Below are 17,426 nucleotides of genomic sequence, written 5' to 3'. Positions count from 1 at the left end.
TAAAACAAAGATATTTCTAGGTTGATAGCTACCCAGTGCTATCATCAGTTTCAAAAGTATTATTTTACAAGCCTTCAGGGTAATCTTCACTGTGTTCAGAGTAAATAATCAAATATCTAGATATCAAACTGTTTATTATCAAAGAAGTTCTGTAAATTCAAGATAAAGAAATGTGATGGACCTTGCTATTTTCAGAGACACCATACCCAGAAGTTATTCCTTTGTCAGCTTAAGAAACAAAACTGATAATGCTGATAATTATCTCGTCTCTACTAGAAGTAAGTTTTTACCTTAAAGAAGAGTTATTTTTAATATAATGCTGGTAGATCAGAGTAATGACACTAGACACTCCTGAAATAGATTATAAATGACAAGTTCTAACATATTTATTATCAATTTCTACTTGTACAAGATGTACAAGTTTAGCATATCTTCCCAACAGTTAATTACCTCATTATGGGTATGGGAGGCTGGGTTAGGAATTAAAAGCTCTCTGCTAAGACTGAACATGGGGAATTTAGTTTTGTGTTGCTTAAATTAGAGAAGAGTGACAACAGAAGACATTAGGCCTGCCAAACTTTTAAGATAGGGTCTTTGATCTAATACCAGATATAGCCTGTTTACTCACACAAAGAAAAAGAACTAAAAAGCTTTCAAGAAAACCACCAGAATTGACTTGACTTTGGCCCATGAATAAACAGATTGCTTATCACTAAAAAAGAGTTTTTCAGACTTTTTCTTAATTTTTTTTAGTAACAAGAAACTTCTTCAAATAAAATCCCACCAGTTTAATCAGATGGAAATACCATGGTTCTACTTGGATTTGCTGTGGTGAACTAAGATACTATCCTGGTCATTCCCCCTTCTTCCCTCAAGATGCTCCAAAAGCAATGCTACAGAACCCCTGTATAGTTACAGAATAGAGCCTGAAAACCACTGTTCTGTAAATAATTCTTTGGAGGAAAACAACAGCTATCTCCTACTAAAGAACGAAATCATTTAACTCCTGCAGTGGTCGAGTTATAAAAGAATTAAAAGCCCATAAAGTTTACCAAAGGCATTTTAGTGACTCTATTTAGGTCAAAGGCATGGCAAGTTCAGATACCTGTAAGTAACTGTCAGAATGAGGCCAAGTGCCAGGAAAACCATTCTGATGGGAGGAAAAAGAGTCACAGGGACTCTTGATGGATAGGCTGGTCTAATCTTCCTTCTTCAGCCTTAGGTCAAATCCTTTAGATTATAAAAATCATTGTTCCCAGCAGAAAGAAGATTCAAAAGATACAGCAGAGGCGAAAATAACACAAACCACCAAATGACAGGAATACTCAAATGACAAAGAAGCACTTCCTCCCAAGTCAAAAACAGCCAGGTCACCCTCAGCCATACTTTTCAATCACTATTTAGAAATCTTGAAAAAAAAGCTTACATTTTTTAAATAAAAAAATTTATGTACTCCCATTATGGCAACGCACTCCAGTACTCTTGCTTGGAGAATCCCATGGATGGGGGAGCCTGGTGGGCTGCCGTCTATGGGTTCGCACAGAGTCAGACACAACTGAAGTGACTTAGCAGCATTGTCAAATACTTATTATATACTATACTAAACTTATTTGTTCAGCTTCATTTTGTTTGATATCCATTAAAGGCTTTTCAAGTTATCAATAAAAAATACATTCTTGTTAACAGTGATATTTTACAAATTGAATCAACTATGATGAGTTATAACCTCAGATATGCAGATGACACCACCCTTATGGCAGAAAGTGAAGAGGAACTCAAAAGCCTCTTGATGAAAGTGAAAGTGGAGAGTGAAAAAGTTGGCTTAAAGCTCAACATTCAGAAAACTAAGATCATGGCATCCGGTCCCACCACTTCATGGCAAATAGATGGGGAAACAGTGGAAACAGTGTCAGACTTTATTTTTCTGGGCTCCAAAATCACTACAGATGGTGACTGCAGCCATGAAATTAAAAGACGCTTACTCCTTGGAAGGAAAGTTATGACCAACCTAGATAGCATATTCACAAGCAGAGACATTACAACAAAGGTTCATCTAGTCAAGGCTATGGTTTTTCCTGTGGTCATGTATGGATGTGAGAGTTGGACTGTGAAGAAGGGTGAGCGCCGAAGAATTGATGCTTTTGAAGTGTGGTGTTGGAGAAGACTCTTGAGAGTCCCTTGGACTGCAAGGAGATCCAACCAGTCCATTCTGAAGGAGATCAGCCCTGGGATTTCTTTGGAAGGAATGATGCTAAAGCTGAAACTCCAGTACTTTGGCCACCTCATGTGAAGAGTTGACTCATTGGAAAAGACTCTGATGCTGGGAGGGATTGGGGGCAGGAGGAGAAGGGGACGACAGAGGATGAGATGGCTGGATGGCATCACTGACTCGATGGACGTGAGTCTGAGTGAACTCCAGGAGTTGGTGAGGGACAGGGAGGCCTGGCGTGCTGCTATTCATGGGGTCGCAAAAAGTCGGACACGACTGAGCGACTGATCTGATGATGAGTTAACGAAATGCTTAAGTACCACTTTATTTTGAATACCTTTGTGTCCTAACATTAACCCACTGATAATCATTAGTTACCTTGAAAATTTCAACAACTTCCTAATTAGCTTTCCTTTGTGTTTGCACCCTTGTGTCCATCTACTATATGGAATTACAAATTCTAATATAAATGTAATCATGTCACTCCATTATTAAAAATACTTCAGGAGGTCTCCACTATATACTTAACAGTTAAGTCATAGAATAAGCTATTCAAATTAAATATTATTCAGAAGCACAAACCATTAAAATAAATAGAAGCAGTACTGTCTAACTCACTTGGAGGAGGGCATGGCAACCCACTCCCTGCCTTTGACTGGAAAATTCCATGGACAGAGGAGCCTGGCAGGCAACAGTCCATGGGGTCACAAAGAGTTGGACACAACTAAGCATGCACTATCCAACTAAAGACCAAGTAGGGAGAATAGAACCCCACTTTTTAGTAGCCAAAATAGGGTGACCCTAAGGGTTCTAAAGTTAGTAGGAAAACCACTAACAAAACAAAACTTGTATGCCACAGTAACATGGCCTTCAAATATATAAAGTGCAACTTGACTGAGCTACAAGGAAAAATGTACAAACTCAAACTATACATATCTCATTCAATAACTGACTGAAGAATCAGGGTTTGTTTTTTTTTTTTAAGTAACACCATAAAAGATTTTAATAACAAAATTAACAAATTTCACTGAATGAACATTCATTTTATTAAAATGAACATGTCAATGAATGAACAGTATAGAACACTGTACTAATAAAGAAATATAAAATTCACATTCTTCTCAAAGCAACATAAAATATTCATAAAAACTGACCTAAAGCAAGTCAAAATAAATTTCAGAGAGCTGATATATAATTCCTTATCATAATAAAAATAAGAAAATAATAAGAAAGGCAGCCAGAAAATCTCCATATGTTTGGAAATAGAAAACAGACTTACAATAAAAAAGATGAACAATGTTTTGACTAGTGGATCCTGATAAAAATTTGACAAACCTCAGGAAAGACTGATTAATAAAAATAAAAAGAAGATATCATTATAAATCCTACAAATATTAAAAAGATAACAAGGAGATATTGTGCACAGTTCTCTGTCAGTAAGTTTGTAGACCTGGATGAAATGGGAAAATTACTAAAAACACAAACAAAAACAAAACCCCCAAATTCATGGAACTGATTCAGGAAGAAAGAAAAAAGTTAAGAGTCTTATCACCATTAAAGAAACTCTATCAACATTCAAAATTCATCCCACAAAGGAAACTCTAGGCCCATATGGCTTCAATTGAAGATTCTGCCAAACACACATGGAAAAAAAATAATAATTGCAATGTTACATAAACTATTCCAGACTATATAAATGAGCCCATTATTCAATTCATTTTATGAGGCTAGAATACCCTTGATTCCAAACTCTAATACTATTTTAAGAATAAAAAATTATAGGTAGTCTCACTTATGAAATAAATAGAAAAATCTTAAGCAAAATATTATCATATAGATTCTAGAAAAATTACATATATATATATATATATTTCTACATAATACATAATGGTGAAAGTTTTGTTGAAAATCCAAAAGAATCTAAAGACAAATTTTTAGACTTAACAAATTTACCAATATTGTGAAATAATAGAAAATATATAAACTCTACAAATTGGTAGACTTAATGTAATACCCAAATTGAAGTCAATGATGGTAAAATAAGGTCTACAAATATAAAAAATATGTATGTTTCTAAGGAACATACAGAGTATGAAATTCCAGAGAAATGAAACAGACCATGAAAATATGAAAACACACACTGTGGAATTTCATAGATGATGGCTCAGACAGCAAAGAACCTGCCTGTGATGCAGGAGACCCAGGTTCTATCCCTGGGTCAGGAAGATCCCCTGGAGAAGGAAATGGCCACCCATTCCAGTATTCTCACCTGGAGAATTCTATAAATAGAGAAGTCTAGCAGGCTACAGAGTCTAGCAGGCTCCTCGGGAGTCACAAAGAGTCGAACATGACTGAGCAACTAACACACAACACAACGTAATCTAAATCAAAATCTCAACAAGTTTTTCAAGAAACTTGACAAGCTGATTCTAAAATACATATGAAAGGTGTATGAGAACACAAAAGACCCCAAATAGCCAAAGCAATCTTTATAGAAACTTGAGGCAAGGATGGTGACAGTTCTTCCCTATGATTAATGCTGTCTTTGTGTCCTGGTTAGTAAGTCTGTCCTTTCTCTAGTATTCTGACTTTGACCTCTGTCATAAATCAAATGTCCACATTAACATGGATCAAACTTTATTCTACTTAATTGCTTTACTGATCCTCATGCTAGTGATACATTAACTTAATTACCATAGTATTAGAATCATAGTATGTAGGTACAAATCATACCGCATCATAAAGAAAATAGATACCATTCCTTGACTGCATTAGCTGCTTCTCTCCTTGTCTGAAGAGGCTCAAGTAAATAGGTAGAGACAATCTTGAATTGTTCACCCAGAAAATGGCCTACCTGCTACCTTGTGGGTAGGTTAGGGGGGGTTCTCCTCTGTTATAGAAACTTGAGACATAGATATAATAAATTACATAAAAAGTAATAACATCTTTCTGTAAAAGAGAAAAACAAAACTCCAAAAGAGTAAAAGGGCAAGCCACAACATGGGAGAAGATATTTGTACTACAACAACAAAAACTATGAAGAGGCTGATATTTCACCCTGCGTGCAAGCTAAAAAGTAAGCCATCTAGTTTCATGGCTGTTGGCAGAAGATATGAGACTCCTGAATTAGAAATGGACAGTTAACTACTCACAACAATAACTGTAGCCAAGTCAAACAAGGTTTGAATTTGCCCTGTTTACCACTGGTACCTTGTGGTACTCAGTGAATATTTAAAGAAAGAATAAATGGTTAGGGAAGAACTATCACCATCCTCACCTCAAGTTTATATAAAGGAGGAGATGCCCCCCTAACCTAACCCCCAGTTTGCTGGAGTGAACAATTCAAGATTCTCTCCATCTATGTGCCTCTTCAAACAAGGAAAGGAGAAACAGCTAATACAGTCAATGAATGGTATCTATTATTATTATTTTTCATTTCAGTTCAGTCACTCAGTTGTGTCCGACTCTTTGCAATCCCACGGACTACAGCATGCCAGATGTCCATCATCATTTCCCTGTCCATCATCAACTCCCAGAGCTTGCTGAAACTCATGTCCATCGAGTTGGTGATTCCATCCAACCATCTCATCCTCTGTCATCCCCTTCTCCTGCCTTCAATCTTTTCCAGCATCAGGGTCTTTTCCAATGAGTCAGTTCTTCACATCAGGTGGTCAGAATACTGGAGTTTCAGCTTCAGCATTAATCCTTTCAACGAATATGCAGGACTGATTTCCTTTTGGATGGACTGGTTGGATTCGCTTGCAGTCCAAGGGACTCTCAGGAGTCTTCTCCAACACCACAGTTCAAAACCATCAATTATTCAGCACTCAGCTTTCTTTACAGTCCAACTCTCATGTTCATACATGACTACTGGAAAAACCATAGCTTTGACTAGATGGACCTTTTTTGGAAAAGTAATGTCTCTGCTTTTTAATATTCTGTCTAGGTTGGTCATAGCTTCTCTTCCAAGGAGCAAGCGTCTTTTAATTTTATGGCTGCAGTCACCATCTGCAGTGATTTTTGGAGCCCAAGAAAATAAAGTCTGTCGCTGTTTCCATTGTTTCCCCATCTATTTGCCATGAAGTCATGGGACCATGGCAACCCACTCCAGTGTTCTTGCCTGGAGAATCCCAGGGCCGGGGGAGCCTAGTGGGCTGCCGTCTATGGGGTTGGACAGGGTCGGACACGACTGAAGCGACTTAGCAGCAGCAGCAGAAGCAGCAGCAGCATGGGACCAGATGCCACAATCTTAGTTTTCTGAAAATCTTCTGAGTTTTAAGCCAACTTTTTCAATCTCCTCTTTCACTTTCATCAAGAGGCTCTTTAGTTCTTCTTCGCTTTCTGCCATAAAGGTGGTGTCATCTGCATATCTGAGGTTATTGATATTTCTCCCAGCAATCTTGATTCCAGCTTGTGCTGCATCCAGCCCAGCGTTTTGCATGATGTACTCTGCATATAAGTTAAATAAGCAGGGTGACAATATACAGCCTTGATGTACTCCTTTCCCAATTTGGAACCAGTCTGTTGTTCCATGTCCAGTTGTAATTCTTGCTTCATGACCTGCATAAAGATTTCTCAGGAGGCAGATGGTATTCCCATCTCTTGAAGAATTTTCCACAGTTTGTTGTGATCCACATAGTCAAAGGCTTTGGTGTAGATAATAAAGCAGAAGTAGATGTTTTTCTACTTATTATTTTTACTAGTAGATAAAGGCAAAATGGAAAAACGTCACAATTCCTGAACATCACAACCTCTCTTGTTCTTTTGGACCTAGTTGAGCTCTGGCATGTTGGATCCTATCCCTTCATCCTCTTTTTAAGATTATAGCCAAGAACTTTTATTCTACTTATAAAGTATTTTTCCACATTAAGAAATCTATTAATTCCCTTCATCCTCTTAATCATATTTCCCTGAAGAAGACATAGGGGGAGGGCTATTACTTTCTAACAGTTGGCTGGATGAGTTGACTGAGTTCCAAGACTTAGATGTAGGACTGGAATAAGAGCCTTGCACTTGGGACTCAGGTTTAAATCATGTTCCTTAATTTAGTTTCATCAGAGATGACTGGCTGGGGTTTGGGGATGAGCCTACACAAAGGACTTTCTTGTCTAATCAGATTCTCATGAATCAGAGATCTTACCTTCAAGCTTTACTAAAATAATTTCAAGTATATAAGCAATCAAGTGGCACAAGAGAAGTAGAGACATCCAATGTGGCTTAAGTCTTGCTTCTATCTTAGAATATTTTCTAGCTGAGAATAACAGATGATTTCTATAAGCAAAGTTGAGGGGTCACTTCACACATGGGGAACATTTAGGTTACATCACATGTCTCCAGTATACCTTGGGGAGTTGAATAGCTTACACAACATCCTCCAGGAAAACATGCCTCATAAATCTATAGACTCTAGGTTGTGTTTACCACAGGCAATCCTAACTAGGGACATTCTGTTCAAAGTGTGCCATAAGTAAGAGTTCTCCTCTTAGCAAAATTCATTAGTCCATTTACCAAGGAGGTCAGTTATCAACATGTTTAACTGGGTCACCTATCCCTTCTTTCTGTGGAAGTATCTCCCTGGATCAAAAGAGAAATGGATCACAGGCCAGCTGCTAACTCCTGCCTCAAAGAATTATCAAACTCTTGCCTGGATCATTAAAAAAAAAACTGATGTTTTCATCTCCACTAGGATATGTTTTTGTAACTATTTCTTGCATTAATGAGATTCTATCATTAGAAAGAGCTATCTTTGATACTCTTAACTACCTGAATGAAGAGATTTTATATGATGTAGTCATTTGAAGAGTATGTTTTCAAAGACTACTTAATAATAAAATGTTACTAAATATAAATAAAATATTCCTAATGAAATAAGTGAAAAAGATATCATGTTATATATCACTATGATTTCCATTATTGTAAGTACTATATGCAGTCAAAGGAAGTAAATCCAAATAATAATAGCTTCTTTCAATGGATGGCTTATTTTCTTCTTTATATTTCTTTATATATTCTAAATGCTTTATGTGGCTTGATTACTTTCCTGATTAGGAAAACTTATTAGAAAAATATCTTCAGTTTAAATACTGATATTTATCTGTTGCTTATTTTGTAAAATGTATCTTACAAAATGCCCACAGCCCATCTTTAACCTGAGCAAAGTTAGGTGTCCCTCCTTTGGTACCCTCTGCACCCTAACCAGTCCCTCTATCACTAAATTTATACCATATTCGATGATAACTTTCCTGAGGATCTTGAAGACAAGAATCATTTCATATGTATTTTAGTTATCTTCGTGTCTAGCAAAGTTCCTGACACAAAGTAGGTATTTAATAAATGCTGACAAAAACCTTATTTTCAAGATCGTCTTTTACACTGTCAATCTGCCCTTGAAACATATTTTTATGATTGAAAGTACAATGGCTAGAAAGTATAGCTATGGATATTTCCTCAACCCTTTACAATTTCAGTAAATGCTGAATATTTTGATCTATAAACTCTTATTAAAAAGAAACACATACTTTGCCCAAGTTACAGATTTTTAATCTCAGAATTTCTGACTCCCGCCACCTCACTTAAAGAAAAAAAAAAGAAAGAGGAGGAAAACGAGGAGGAGGAGGGGAAAGGAAAAGGAGAATTAGCAGCAGCAGCAATAGTAGCAATAACATTAATAATAGCTTTTGTTTTCTGGATTCCAAACATATGACCAAGCATATAAGGGATAGTATGCAAAGTTAACTAAGTTAAACTTTAAAAAGAAAATATACACACTGCTGAAGCAGCATTGGAAATCTTCCATCCTGTTAGAACAATATGCCCAAAGATTATGCTTCTAATATATACATAGCAATTTTTGGTCACTGTGTTGATGAATGATGAAGACCACGCTCCACAGTCCAAGGTATCCCTCATCTCAGCTCAAGAGCATGACAGAAGGGATGTTATTGATTTTTTAATGTTTCTTTTAAAACACAACTCTTACTGTAAGAGTAACACTTTTTAAGGACTATTATCTGAATGATTTATACAAATTTGCAAAACATTATCAAATAATCTAAGCTTCCTTTTTCAATGACTTCACAAATCCGATTTTACTTGTCAAGTAGCGAGAAAAGAAAACCAGAAGGGGTCACTATTTTAAACATGATCGATTTCCTCTGAGGAAACGGGTGACATGATACATTACTGCAATAAGACACTCATATTTTTGTTATAAATCAAACTCTTCAGTTCATGCTTTTGCATCTAAAAATTATGTAAACTTCTCTTGCACAAACGTGGCACTTTCTAAAAAGACTATGTCTATATCACTTTCAGCATCTTTTCCCATTTTGTTTTCTTAACGTAGTTAAATAAAAATGAGGCAAGAGAATCTTATTATGTAGTGTGCACATACATAGTATGTTACTGAAATGACTAGTCTCAGAAATTATTTTGAGAAATGATAATAAAAGTATACTTTCAAATGGCACTTCACTACTAGAACTGGCTTACACTCAATTAATTATTCCTTATATCTTCGTCCCATATTCTCATGATCTGAAACATGTGCAAGAGTTGTATATATCTTATATATTCATGTTGTATAAATTTAATAGAAGATTCTAAATTTTCTACCTCTGTATGGATAAACTGAAGAGTCCTCAATAAGTGTACAATGAATTCATATGGTTTGGGATTTCCTGTCATCACGATGCCTTCCAATAAGCTTTTCATGCCCAAAAAAAATCAGATTACTATTTTCTTGATTATGTATAATTATTCACGTGCATTAATTTTTAAAAAGAATTTCTAAAAAACTGTTAATATTACATATCTACTGATATTACTCCTTTTAAAAATTTTAACATCAAGAAACTTCTTTTAACTAAGGTATTGATTTTCACTGAAGTATCACATTCATAAACAATAGGTGCAAGATTAATGTTTGGCTGTAGAATAATCAGTAATACAGTATTGGGTTTTCAAAAGCTAAAATTCTGAATATTATACATGTTGCCTATTTAATGTAAATATGAATGATTTCTGGTAAGTGAATAATAACCATGGAAGGCATAAAATATCTTTGAGCACCGTATCTGTCAGCAGACAAATGCAGAAACGTACAAATCCAATCTTTGACAAAATAGTACCAAAAAAAAGCTTTCCTTATTTGCCGCTTAACTGTCCTTCTCACTTCTTTTGTCTCTTGAGTGCCATCTTCTGTCTCCAGTATCAGGCTAGGCAGTGTTTGCTTGCTTGCTTTCTAATTGTTCTTTGCAAATGCAAATAAGGATCTGTATCAATCCTTTATACCTCTGACGAAAACTCATACACATCAATGTATTTACTCTCTTGCATGGGCTTGCATTTAAACCTTCTATTCCTTACTGGAATAAAAGGACTGCCTTTTATTAAAAGATGGTAAAGCAATAACTAGATGAGGAAGACTTGGGAGAAAAGAAATTTCTCTGTACATGACATAGTAGTAAAAGAACTATCTTTGATTAGAAAATTACTGGAGTTTTTTTTTTTTTTTTTTTTCATTTTTTGGAGGCAAGGGCAGGAAATAGAGAGATTGTGGCTGGCATTATCATTTTTTTTCCTTTATCTTTTTAACCTGCAAATTTGTAGATGTCAGGGAACAAGAACCATTATCTGACTACAGCATTGGTATCACGCTCTTTCCCCTTTAGCATCATAATCACACAGCAAGGGGCTCAGAGTTTCAACTGCTTCAAGTGGCTCTGAAACCTCTCAGGCAGACCAGCATCAGAGGCATTGAATGCAGAGTAGCTGCTCAAGGAAAAGAATGGGAGGGGGCTGGTGTGACGGTCTTTCCCAATCACGTATAATTACATGAAAACCAACATTCACTGCGATTGCTATGTCAATTCTGCAGCCTATTAATATGCTACTAAAGTGACGTGGTGCTGAAGCCATCTCTTTTAGGGAGTAAGATGATGGGAGAGAGGGGCAGACAATAAAGAAGAGCCTCAGCTGTTGGGGAACAGGGCTGTGTGGATGTGAGGTTTACAAAGATGCATGATCTTTGTGATGATGATCAAAACATTATATGATGTCAAGGGAAATGTATTAAACATTTCTAAACAAACTAAAACCACGCTTTTGTTATATAAAACTAATACTAATCAAAATAAATCATGTGAATTGCTTTACATTTATGCCTAATTACCATGTAGTAAAATAATGATTATGTGATTATTTTTGTCAGATTAATTTTGCTATAAATTTAATTACATGTGTAAATTCTAAATATTCAGCCCTCATAATTTAGTGTTTTTAAACAATTATTTACTGACCCTACTCCCTCTTCTACAAGCCAGATATCAGACTGCATACTGGGAATAAAAACAGTAAGACAATCCTTCCTCCCATGGGGCTTAGTCTTGTTGGAAAAAAACAAGTACAAAGCAAATGTCAAACAGAAGAACTGACAATCAATGTATTTTTAAATGAAGGTAAGGACATGAAGGGAATACCAATCCCAGTCCTAGGGTATCAGGTAAGGCAGTCCCTCAGAGCTGATCCCTGAAGACCCAGTAAAGTTAGCCAAAAGAGAGGGGAGAATGAGTTAGTAATCCAACAAAAGAAACAGGAAACTCACAGGCCTCAGAAATGAGACCGTGCAAGGTGAGTTTGAGAAACTGCTCAGCTGGAACACAGTGCAAGAAGAGTCCTGAGATAGTAAGGTTAGTGAAATAAGAAGAGGACTTGAATATCATACTGCTGCTGCTGCTGCTAAGTCACTTCAATCATGTCCGACTCTGTGTGACCCCATAGACGGCATCCCACCAGGCTCCCCCGTCCCTGGGATTCTCCAGGCAAGAACACTGGAATGGGTTGCCATTTCCTTCTCCAGTGCATGAAAGTGAAAATTGAAAGTGAAGATGCTCAGTCGTGTCCAACTCTTGCAGGACTGCAGCCCACCAGGCTCCTCCGTCCATGGGATTTTCCAGGCAAGAGTACTGGAGTGGGTTGCCATTGCCTTCTCTAGAATATCATACTAAGGAATTTGAAATCTTAACAGTAATAAGGACCACTGCAGACTTCAAAAAGGAGAATGACATAATCAGATTTACATTTCACATCAGATGTGGCTTTACTGTAGGCAGTAAAGTAGTAGAGCTCATACCTGGAGGTGAGCAGGGCAGTCAGAAGCCAACTGCAGTGATTTAGGTGACAGTTGCCAGGGGTTCAGGTTAGGCTATTAAGAAGAGAAAGAAGTGAATGGGCTTGAGAAATATGTAACAGGTATGAATTGAAATGTCTTAGTGACTGATTAGGTATAAAAGAAAGAGGATTTGGGGATGGATTTCTGACTCAGGCAAACGCATGATGCTATGGTATCTCAGCAAAGCAATCTATTACTGAGACAGAGAGGGGAGGAAAAAAGGCAGGTTGATGGGATTTCTATTTGATTTTTGGTGATTTTGACAGAGGAGGGGCACAGGAGAGCATTCAAAATGATGAGTTCCTCTAGAAAAATTCAGTTCTATGTGTCTGAGGAGCGTGGAGAACTCTGATAGATGACTGGATATAGAGGTGTGAGGCTAAGAAGAAAGATCTAAGCTTAGACACATATTTGGGAGACAGCATCTTATATCAGCTGAAGCCATCAGATAAACAGAGAAGAGGGCCAACATCAGCAGCTCAAGGAAACCCAAAATTTATGGGATGACCTGATTAAGAGCCAATTAGGAAAATTAGTAGGAAGAAAGCCAGTAAAGCACATGATCACAAAAATCAGGGAAAGGAATATTTTAAGAAGGAACAAGTAGTCAACAAAGTCAAGTACAAAAGAAAATGTAGACTGGTATAGCCATTTACAATTCAATAATCTGTACCTATTAAAATGTCTGATTCTTAATTCCATTTCTTGATAGTTAATCAATAAAAATGTTATCCTGCATGTCCAATGAGACAAAGAATAGTTTATAGAAGTAAAAAATAAAGAATGTAAATATCCAAAAACAGAGAATTAACTCAAATATTATAGACTAACCTTGTTGAACATGTCACAGAACTTGAAGAGAACAAAACAGATTTATAAGAAAAAGACTTTAATGAATGTTGAATACAAGAAGAAGCCAGTTTCAGAACAATGCATACATAATAGCAGCTGTTATTTTTTAACACATTTCTCTACGTATATATAAGAAAAGCTACAGAAAGAGTTGGAAGAGTATACACCAAAGTCCAACAGTCAACTTTGTGAAGAAAGCTGGTATTTTGTTGTGTCTCTGGTCAAGGAGACCTTTTGCTTCATTTGTATTTTTTTTTAATTTTTACAGCAAAAATGTTTCCATGTAACAGTTGTATAATAAAACACATTTTAAATGCTATCAAGAGATCAAACAAAATTAAAATTGAGAAATAACAATGAATTTAATGGTTGTTTAGTAACTTTAATAAGCATAGATTTGGAAGAATAAAAGGAATAGAGGTTAGATTATAATGAATTGAGACAAAACAGAAGGAAAAGCAGTACATAGAATACAAAACAGAAAGTGTGGTATGGTACAGAAAGAAAGAGAAGTGAAAGAAAGATTTTTTATGAGAAGGAAGAAAAATGATATTCTCAGGCAGCCTCGCTGCTGATAGGTTAAAAAAAATTAGAGATAACAAAGCTAATAAGGCACCAAAAGACCTGGTGCCTGTTGCAGTGTCAGGCATAACAATGGCAGAGTCTGGAATAACAGAAGTAACTTACTAAAGAGCCGGATCAAGGAAGTTTAGGTGAGAAAAAAAGATTTATTATGGTTGGATCTATGCAAAAACCCAAAACTAATAACCAAAGAGAAGAGAAAAGTGGAAAAGAATTCTCAAAATATCTTAGGGTTATAGCAAATGAAGGGCTGACATTGGAAGAATACAAATAAATAGTCTAATTGCAAGATGAGATGTTTTAAGGACTGGCTGGTTGGTGCTACCTGGAATGACCAGAATGAGCTGAGACATAATCTGGTACGAGAACAAGACTATGTATTAGTGTCGGTTGTTAACACTTAGGAAATGGTGTATGTTCATTGCTATGAATCAATCAGAAGTTGGAAGTAAAGCATGTTGTCAGCAGGGCGTATCAACTATCACTCATTCTCCTTCAACATGGAAGAAGTGATGAGTGATAAAGCATCATTTAAGTATATTTAACATAGTCCAAGAATTTTGGTTCAGCATTAAACAGTAGGAATTGCTTAGGATTAGGGTATAAATATAAATCTCTTTTGAAACCAAAACAGGATGTCCCCAAATGGCTCTGTTCTGAAGAAACCAAGTCTCTCTCGGTGGTCATGCCTTTCTGGAAGTCTTAGAGGAGAGATAAGTGCTAACAACAAACTAAAACTTCTTACTCACCCAGAACAATGTGTCCTTACTGAAAAAAAGAAAAAAGAAAAAAAAAAAACATCCTGGTCCAAAGCTACTCTTACAGAGGGGCTATTCACATCCTGGTGAAAGAATAGTGTGATGAACCCTATGCTTTGGATGGTCCTGATAAGCAAACAACTTTAAATCACAATAAAATCATTTGTGTCCTTTAAAAGACAATGCATACCAACACTGGATTTCATCGAGGGGGTGGTGAGTGGGAGGGCAGAGGTGACATTACAACATGAGACTCAAAAGGAAGAGACTGAGAATTTTCTGGGTGCAGACGTCAGAGAATTAATTATTGACACCTACACAGGAAACTCTCCATTTGGGCACTGCCCTGCGTCATGTTTTGTCATGCCTACTGAAATTATATTAGAAACCAAAATAAATTTTTGTATTAATAGCTCTCACCTTAAGAGTTCCATCTGTAGAAGAGGCAAATTTCTCCTTTGGCTTATCCTACAGGCAGCCTTCTGAGAATCAGAAGAGAACAACCAACTTCGATCATTTGAACATGGAGCATCAACTAACACCTATAGAAAAAAATGACACGTAAGCCAAGCATGCACAGAAAACATATCCTCAGACACAAAGTATATAGGGGAGCTACATAAATTGTGGCAAAAATTAGCAAATAAATAAGTAAATTTATTTTAAAACTGAAAATACACCATGGTAAGTTGTTTACATTTCTTCACTAATACCTTACAAAAGAATCTCCTGTGACTTTCAGCATTTAGGTCTTTTTCAGTGGAGAAGGGGAATGAGAGGACTAAAAGTCTACTAATGTCTACTAATATTTCATATTCTTGTTGACTACAGCAAAAACTTTTACAAAAGTTACTCATTTTATTTATTTTTTTAAAGTTACTCATTTTAAACAGACGTTATTATATTCCTGAATTCTCAGCATTTCTATTTAAGAACTAACAATTCAATTTCAGTTTACTGAAATGCTGTCTTTTTCTTCCACTGTCGTACTCTGATACGAAATGCTACCGAATTAAAGCAATACAGTGCACATGTTTGTGTACTGACTCAAGATAATATCTGATCTCTTCCTGAGTATCTTTGAGGTACCTGGAAATAAAAAGCATTCTATAATCCCCAATCCCAATGTTACCGCTTCCTTTGAACATGCTGACCATCAAATAAAAACTGCTTCCATGTTCACTTTATCAGCATTTCCCAGGGTACGGAGAAACTGTATCCAGCTATGTCTGGAAGCAGATGGGAAATAACCACAACAAAGCAACATAACAGTAGTATCACCGGGAGTCTATCGGTCTGTCACAATGTAACAAAAGTACCTTGTCAAAGGTTTCAGGCTGGGCATCTCCCATTTCTCTGCCATCCAATTCAGACACTTTAATTACATTTACCAAAGGCTGTGGGATGAAAGATTCTAAGGTCTGCCTCAGCCACCTCAATCTCAGGCTATCGTATTCATTACAATGAAGATAACCTAAATATAAAGGATTAAAAAGTTTTTTAAAAAAATGAACACAATCGAATTGTTAAATTTCCACTTTTGATCAAATAAATTTCAGAAATACATTGGTTCATCATAATTATACAGGAACAGGGCTGAGAGGTAAACATTATGATTGTCTTATTTTTAAAGACTTAAGTACACTCACAAACACTTCATAAAACATTTACCATAGTCATACCTACAGAGCCTCTCAGAAGCTCTCACCATTTATTCATTCAAATTTAATTCTGAAGGTAAAAACCTTTAGAGAAGTATAGATTCCTAAAGATATACTATACAACCAATACCTTAGACACAGTTCTCTCCTAAAGCTCTTAAGAGTAAATGATATATAAAGTTCCTTCCAGGTCAGAACACCTTGATTTTAAATAAAGGAAGGTATGTGGCATGTGGAAAAAAGCATGTAAAGTGTAACTGGCTTTATGATAAGAAAGGCATAGGCTCAAATTAAGAATTGTGAGACTCTGGAAAACTGATTCAGCTCTCCTAAAGAGTCTCACTTTCTTTATCTGTAAAATGGGGGCTATAATAGTGAAGGAGTTTAGAACACTCCACTCCAAAATATGCTGCTTTGGCATACTGATTATTTTGAGTAAAAAGCACTTTAATAACAGCAGATGTGGGAAGGGCATGGTGACCTATCTTTTTCTTACTGAAAGCAGGAGATGAACTCCCATGTGAAAGATACCCTCCCTATAGCAAGAGGAAAGAATATTCTTATCACCAGAGATAGGGAGTCAAGGCCAAGAGAAAAAATACGTGTATGCTTTACTCCTGTCACCCTGTCTTATGTCAGCCACTGCCAAAAGCCCTAATAGGATACAGGAGAAATTTTACTACCCCTACCTTACAAAGTGGTTGTTAAGATGAAATGCTACACCTTAAACTTATACAGTACTGTATGTCGATTGTATCTCAATGAAACTAGAAAAAAAAAGATTAACGGTGATAATTTAGTAACATATCTAGCATGTGTGATGTGCTTAGTCACTCAGTCATGTCCGACTCTGTGACCCCATGGACTGTAGCCTGCCAGCCTCCTCTGTCCATGGAATTCTCCAGGCAAGAATACTGGAGTAGGTAGTTGTTCCCTTCTTCAGGGGATCTTCCCAACCCAGGGATCGAACTCAGGTCTCCCGCATTGCAGTCAGATTCTTTACCATCTGAGCCACCAGGAAGCCCATATCTAGCATAGAATTGCAAAAGGAGTAACAAGAAATGTTCATAATGTTAGTGTTGCTCATTTGTGTCCGACTCTTTGAGAACCAACAGACTGTAGGACGCCAGGCTCCTTTGTCCATGGAATTCTCCAGGCAAGAATACTGGAGTGGGTTGCCATTCCCTTTTCCA

At 36.5% G+C, this 17,426-nt stretch overlaps 1 protein-coding gene across 1 annotated transcript in view; it reads right to left on the bottom strand.

Annotated features, from left to right (window-relative positions):
• Nucleotides 1-17,426, bottom strand: part of NSUN3 (NOP2/Sun RNA methyltransferase 3) — a 60,953-nt gene that overhangs the window by 25,889 nt on the left and 17,638 nt on the right. The window contains exons 4-5 of the mRNA XM_019966210.2: nt 15,892-16,046; nt 14,993-15,114 (exon numbers count right to left, since the gene is read on the bottom strand). Coding sequence (XP_019821769.1) covers nt 14,993-15,114; nt 15,892-16,046 — 277 coding nt within the window. The remainder of the gene's footprint in view (nt 1-14,992; nt 15,115-15,891; nt 16,047-17,426) is intronic.

This window comes from Bos indicus, chromosome 1 (genome assembly GCF_029378745.1).
Source record: "Bos indicus isolate NIAB-ARS_2022 breed Sahiwal x Tharparkar chromosome 1, NIAB-ARS_B.indTharparkar_mat_pri_1.0, whole genome shotgun sequence".
Lineage (NCBI taxonomy): Eukaryota > Metazoa > Chordata > Mammalia > Artiodactyla > Bovidae > Bos > Bos indicus.
The sequence above is the reverse complement of the archived record's forward strand: the minus strand, read 5'-3'. Positions and strand labels throughout refer to the sequence as shown.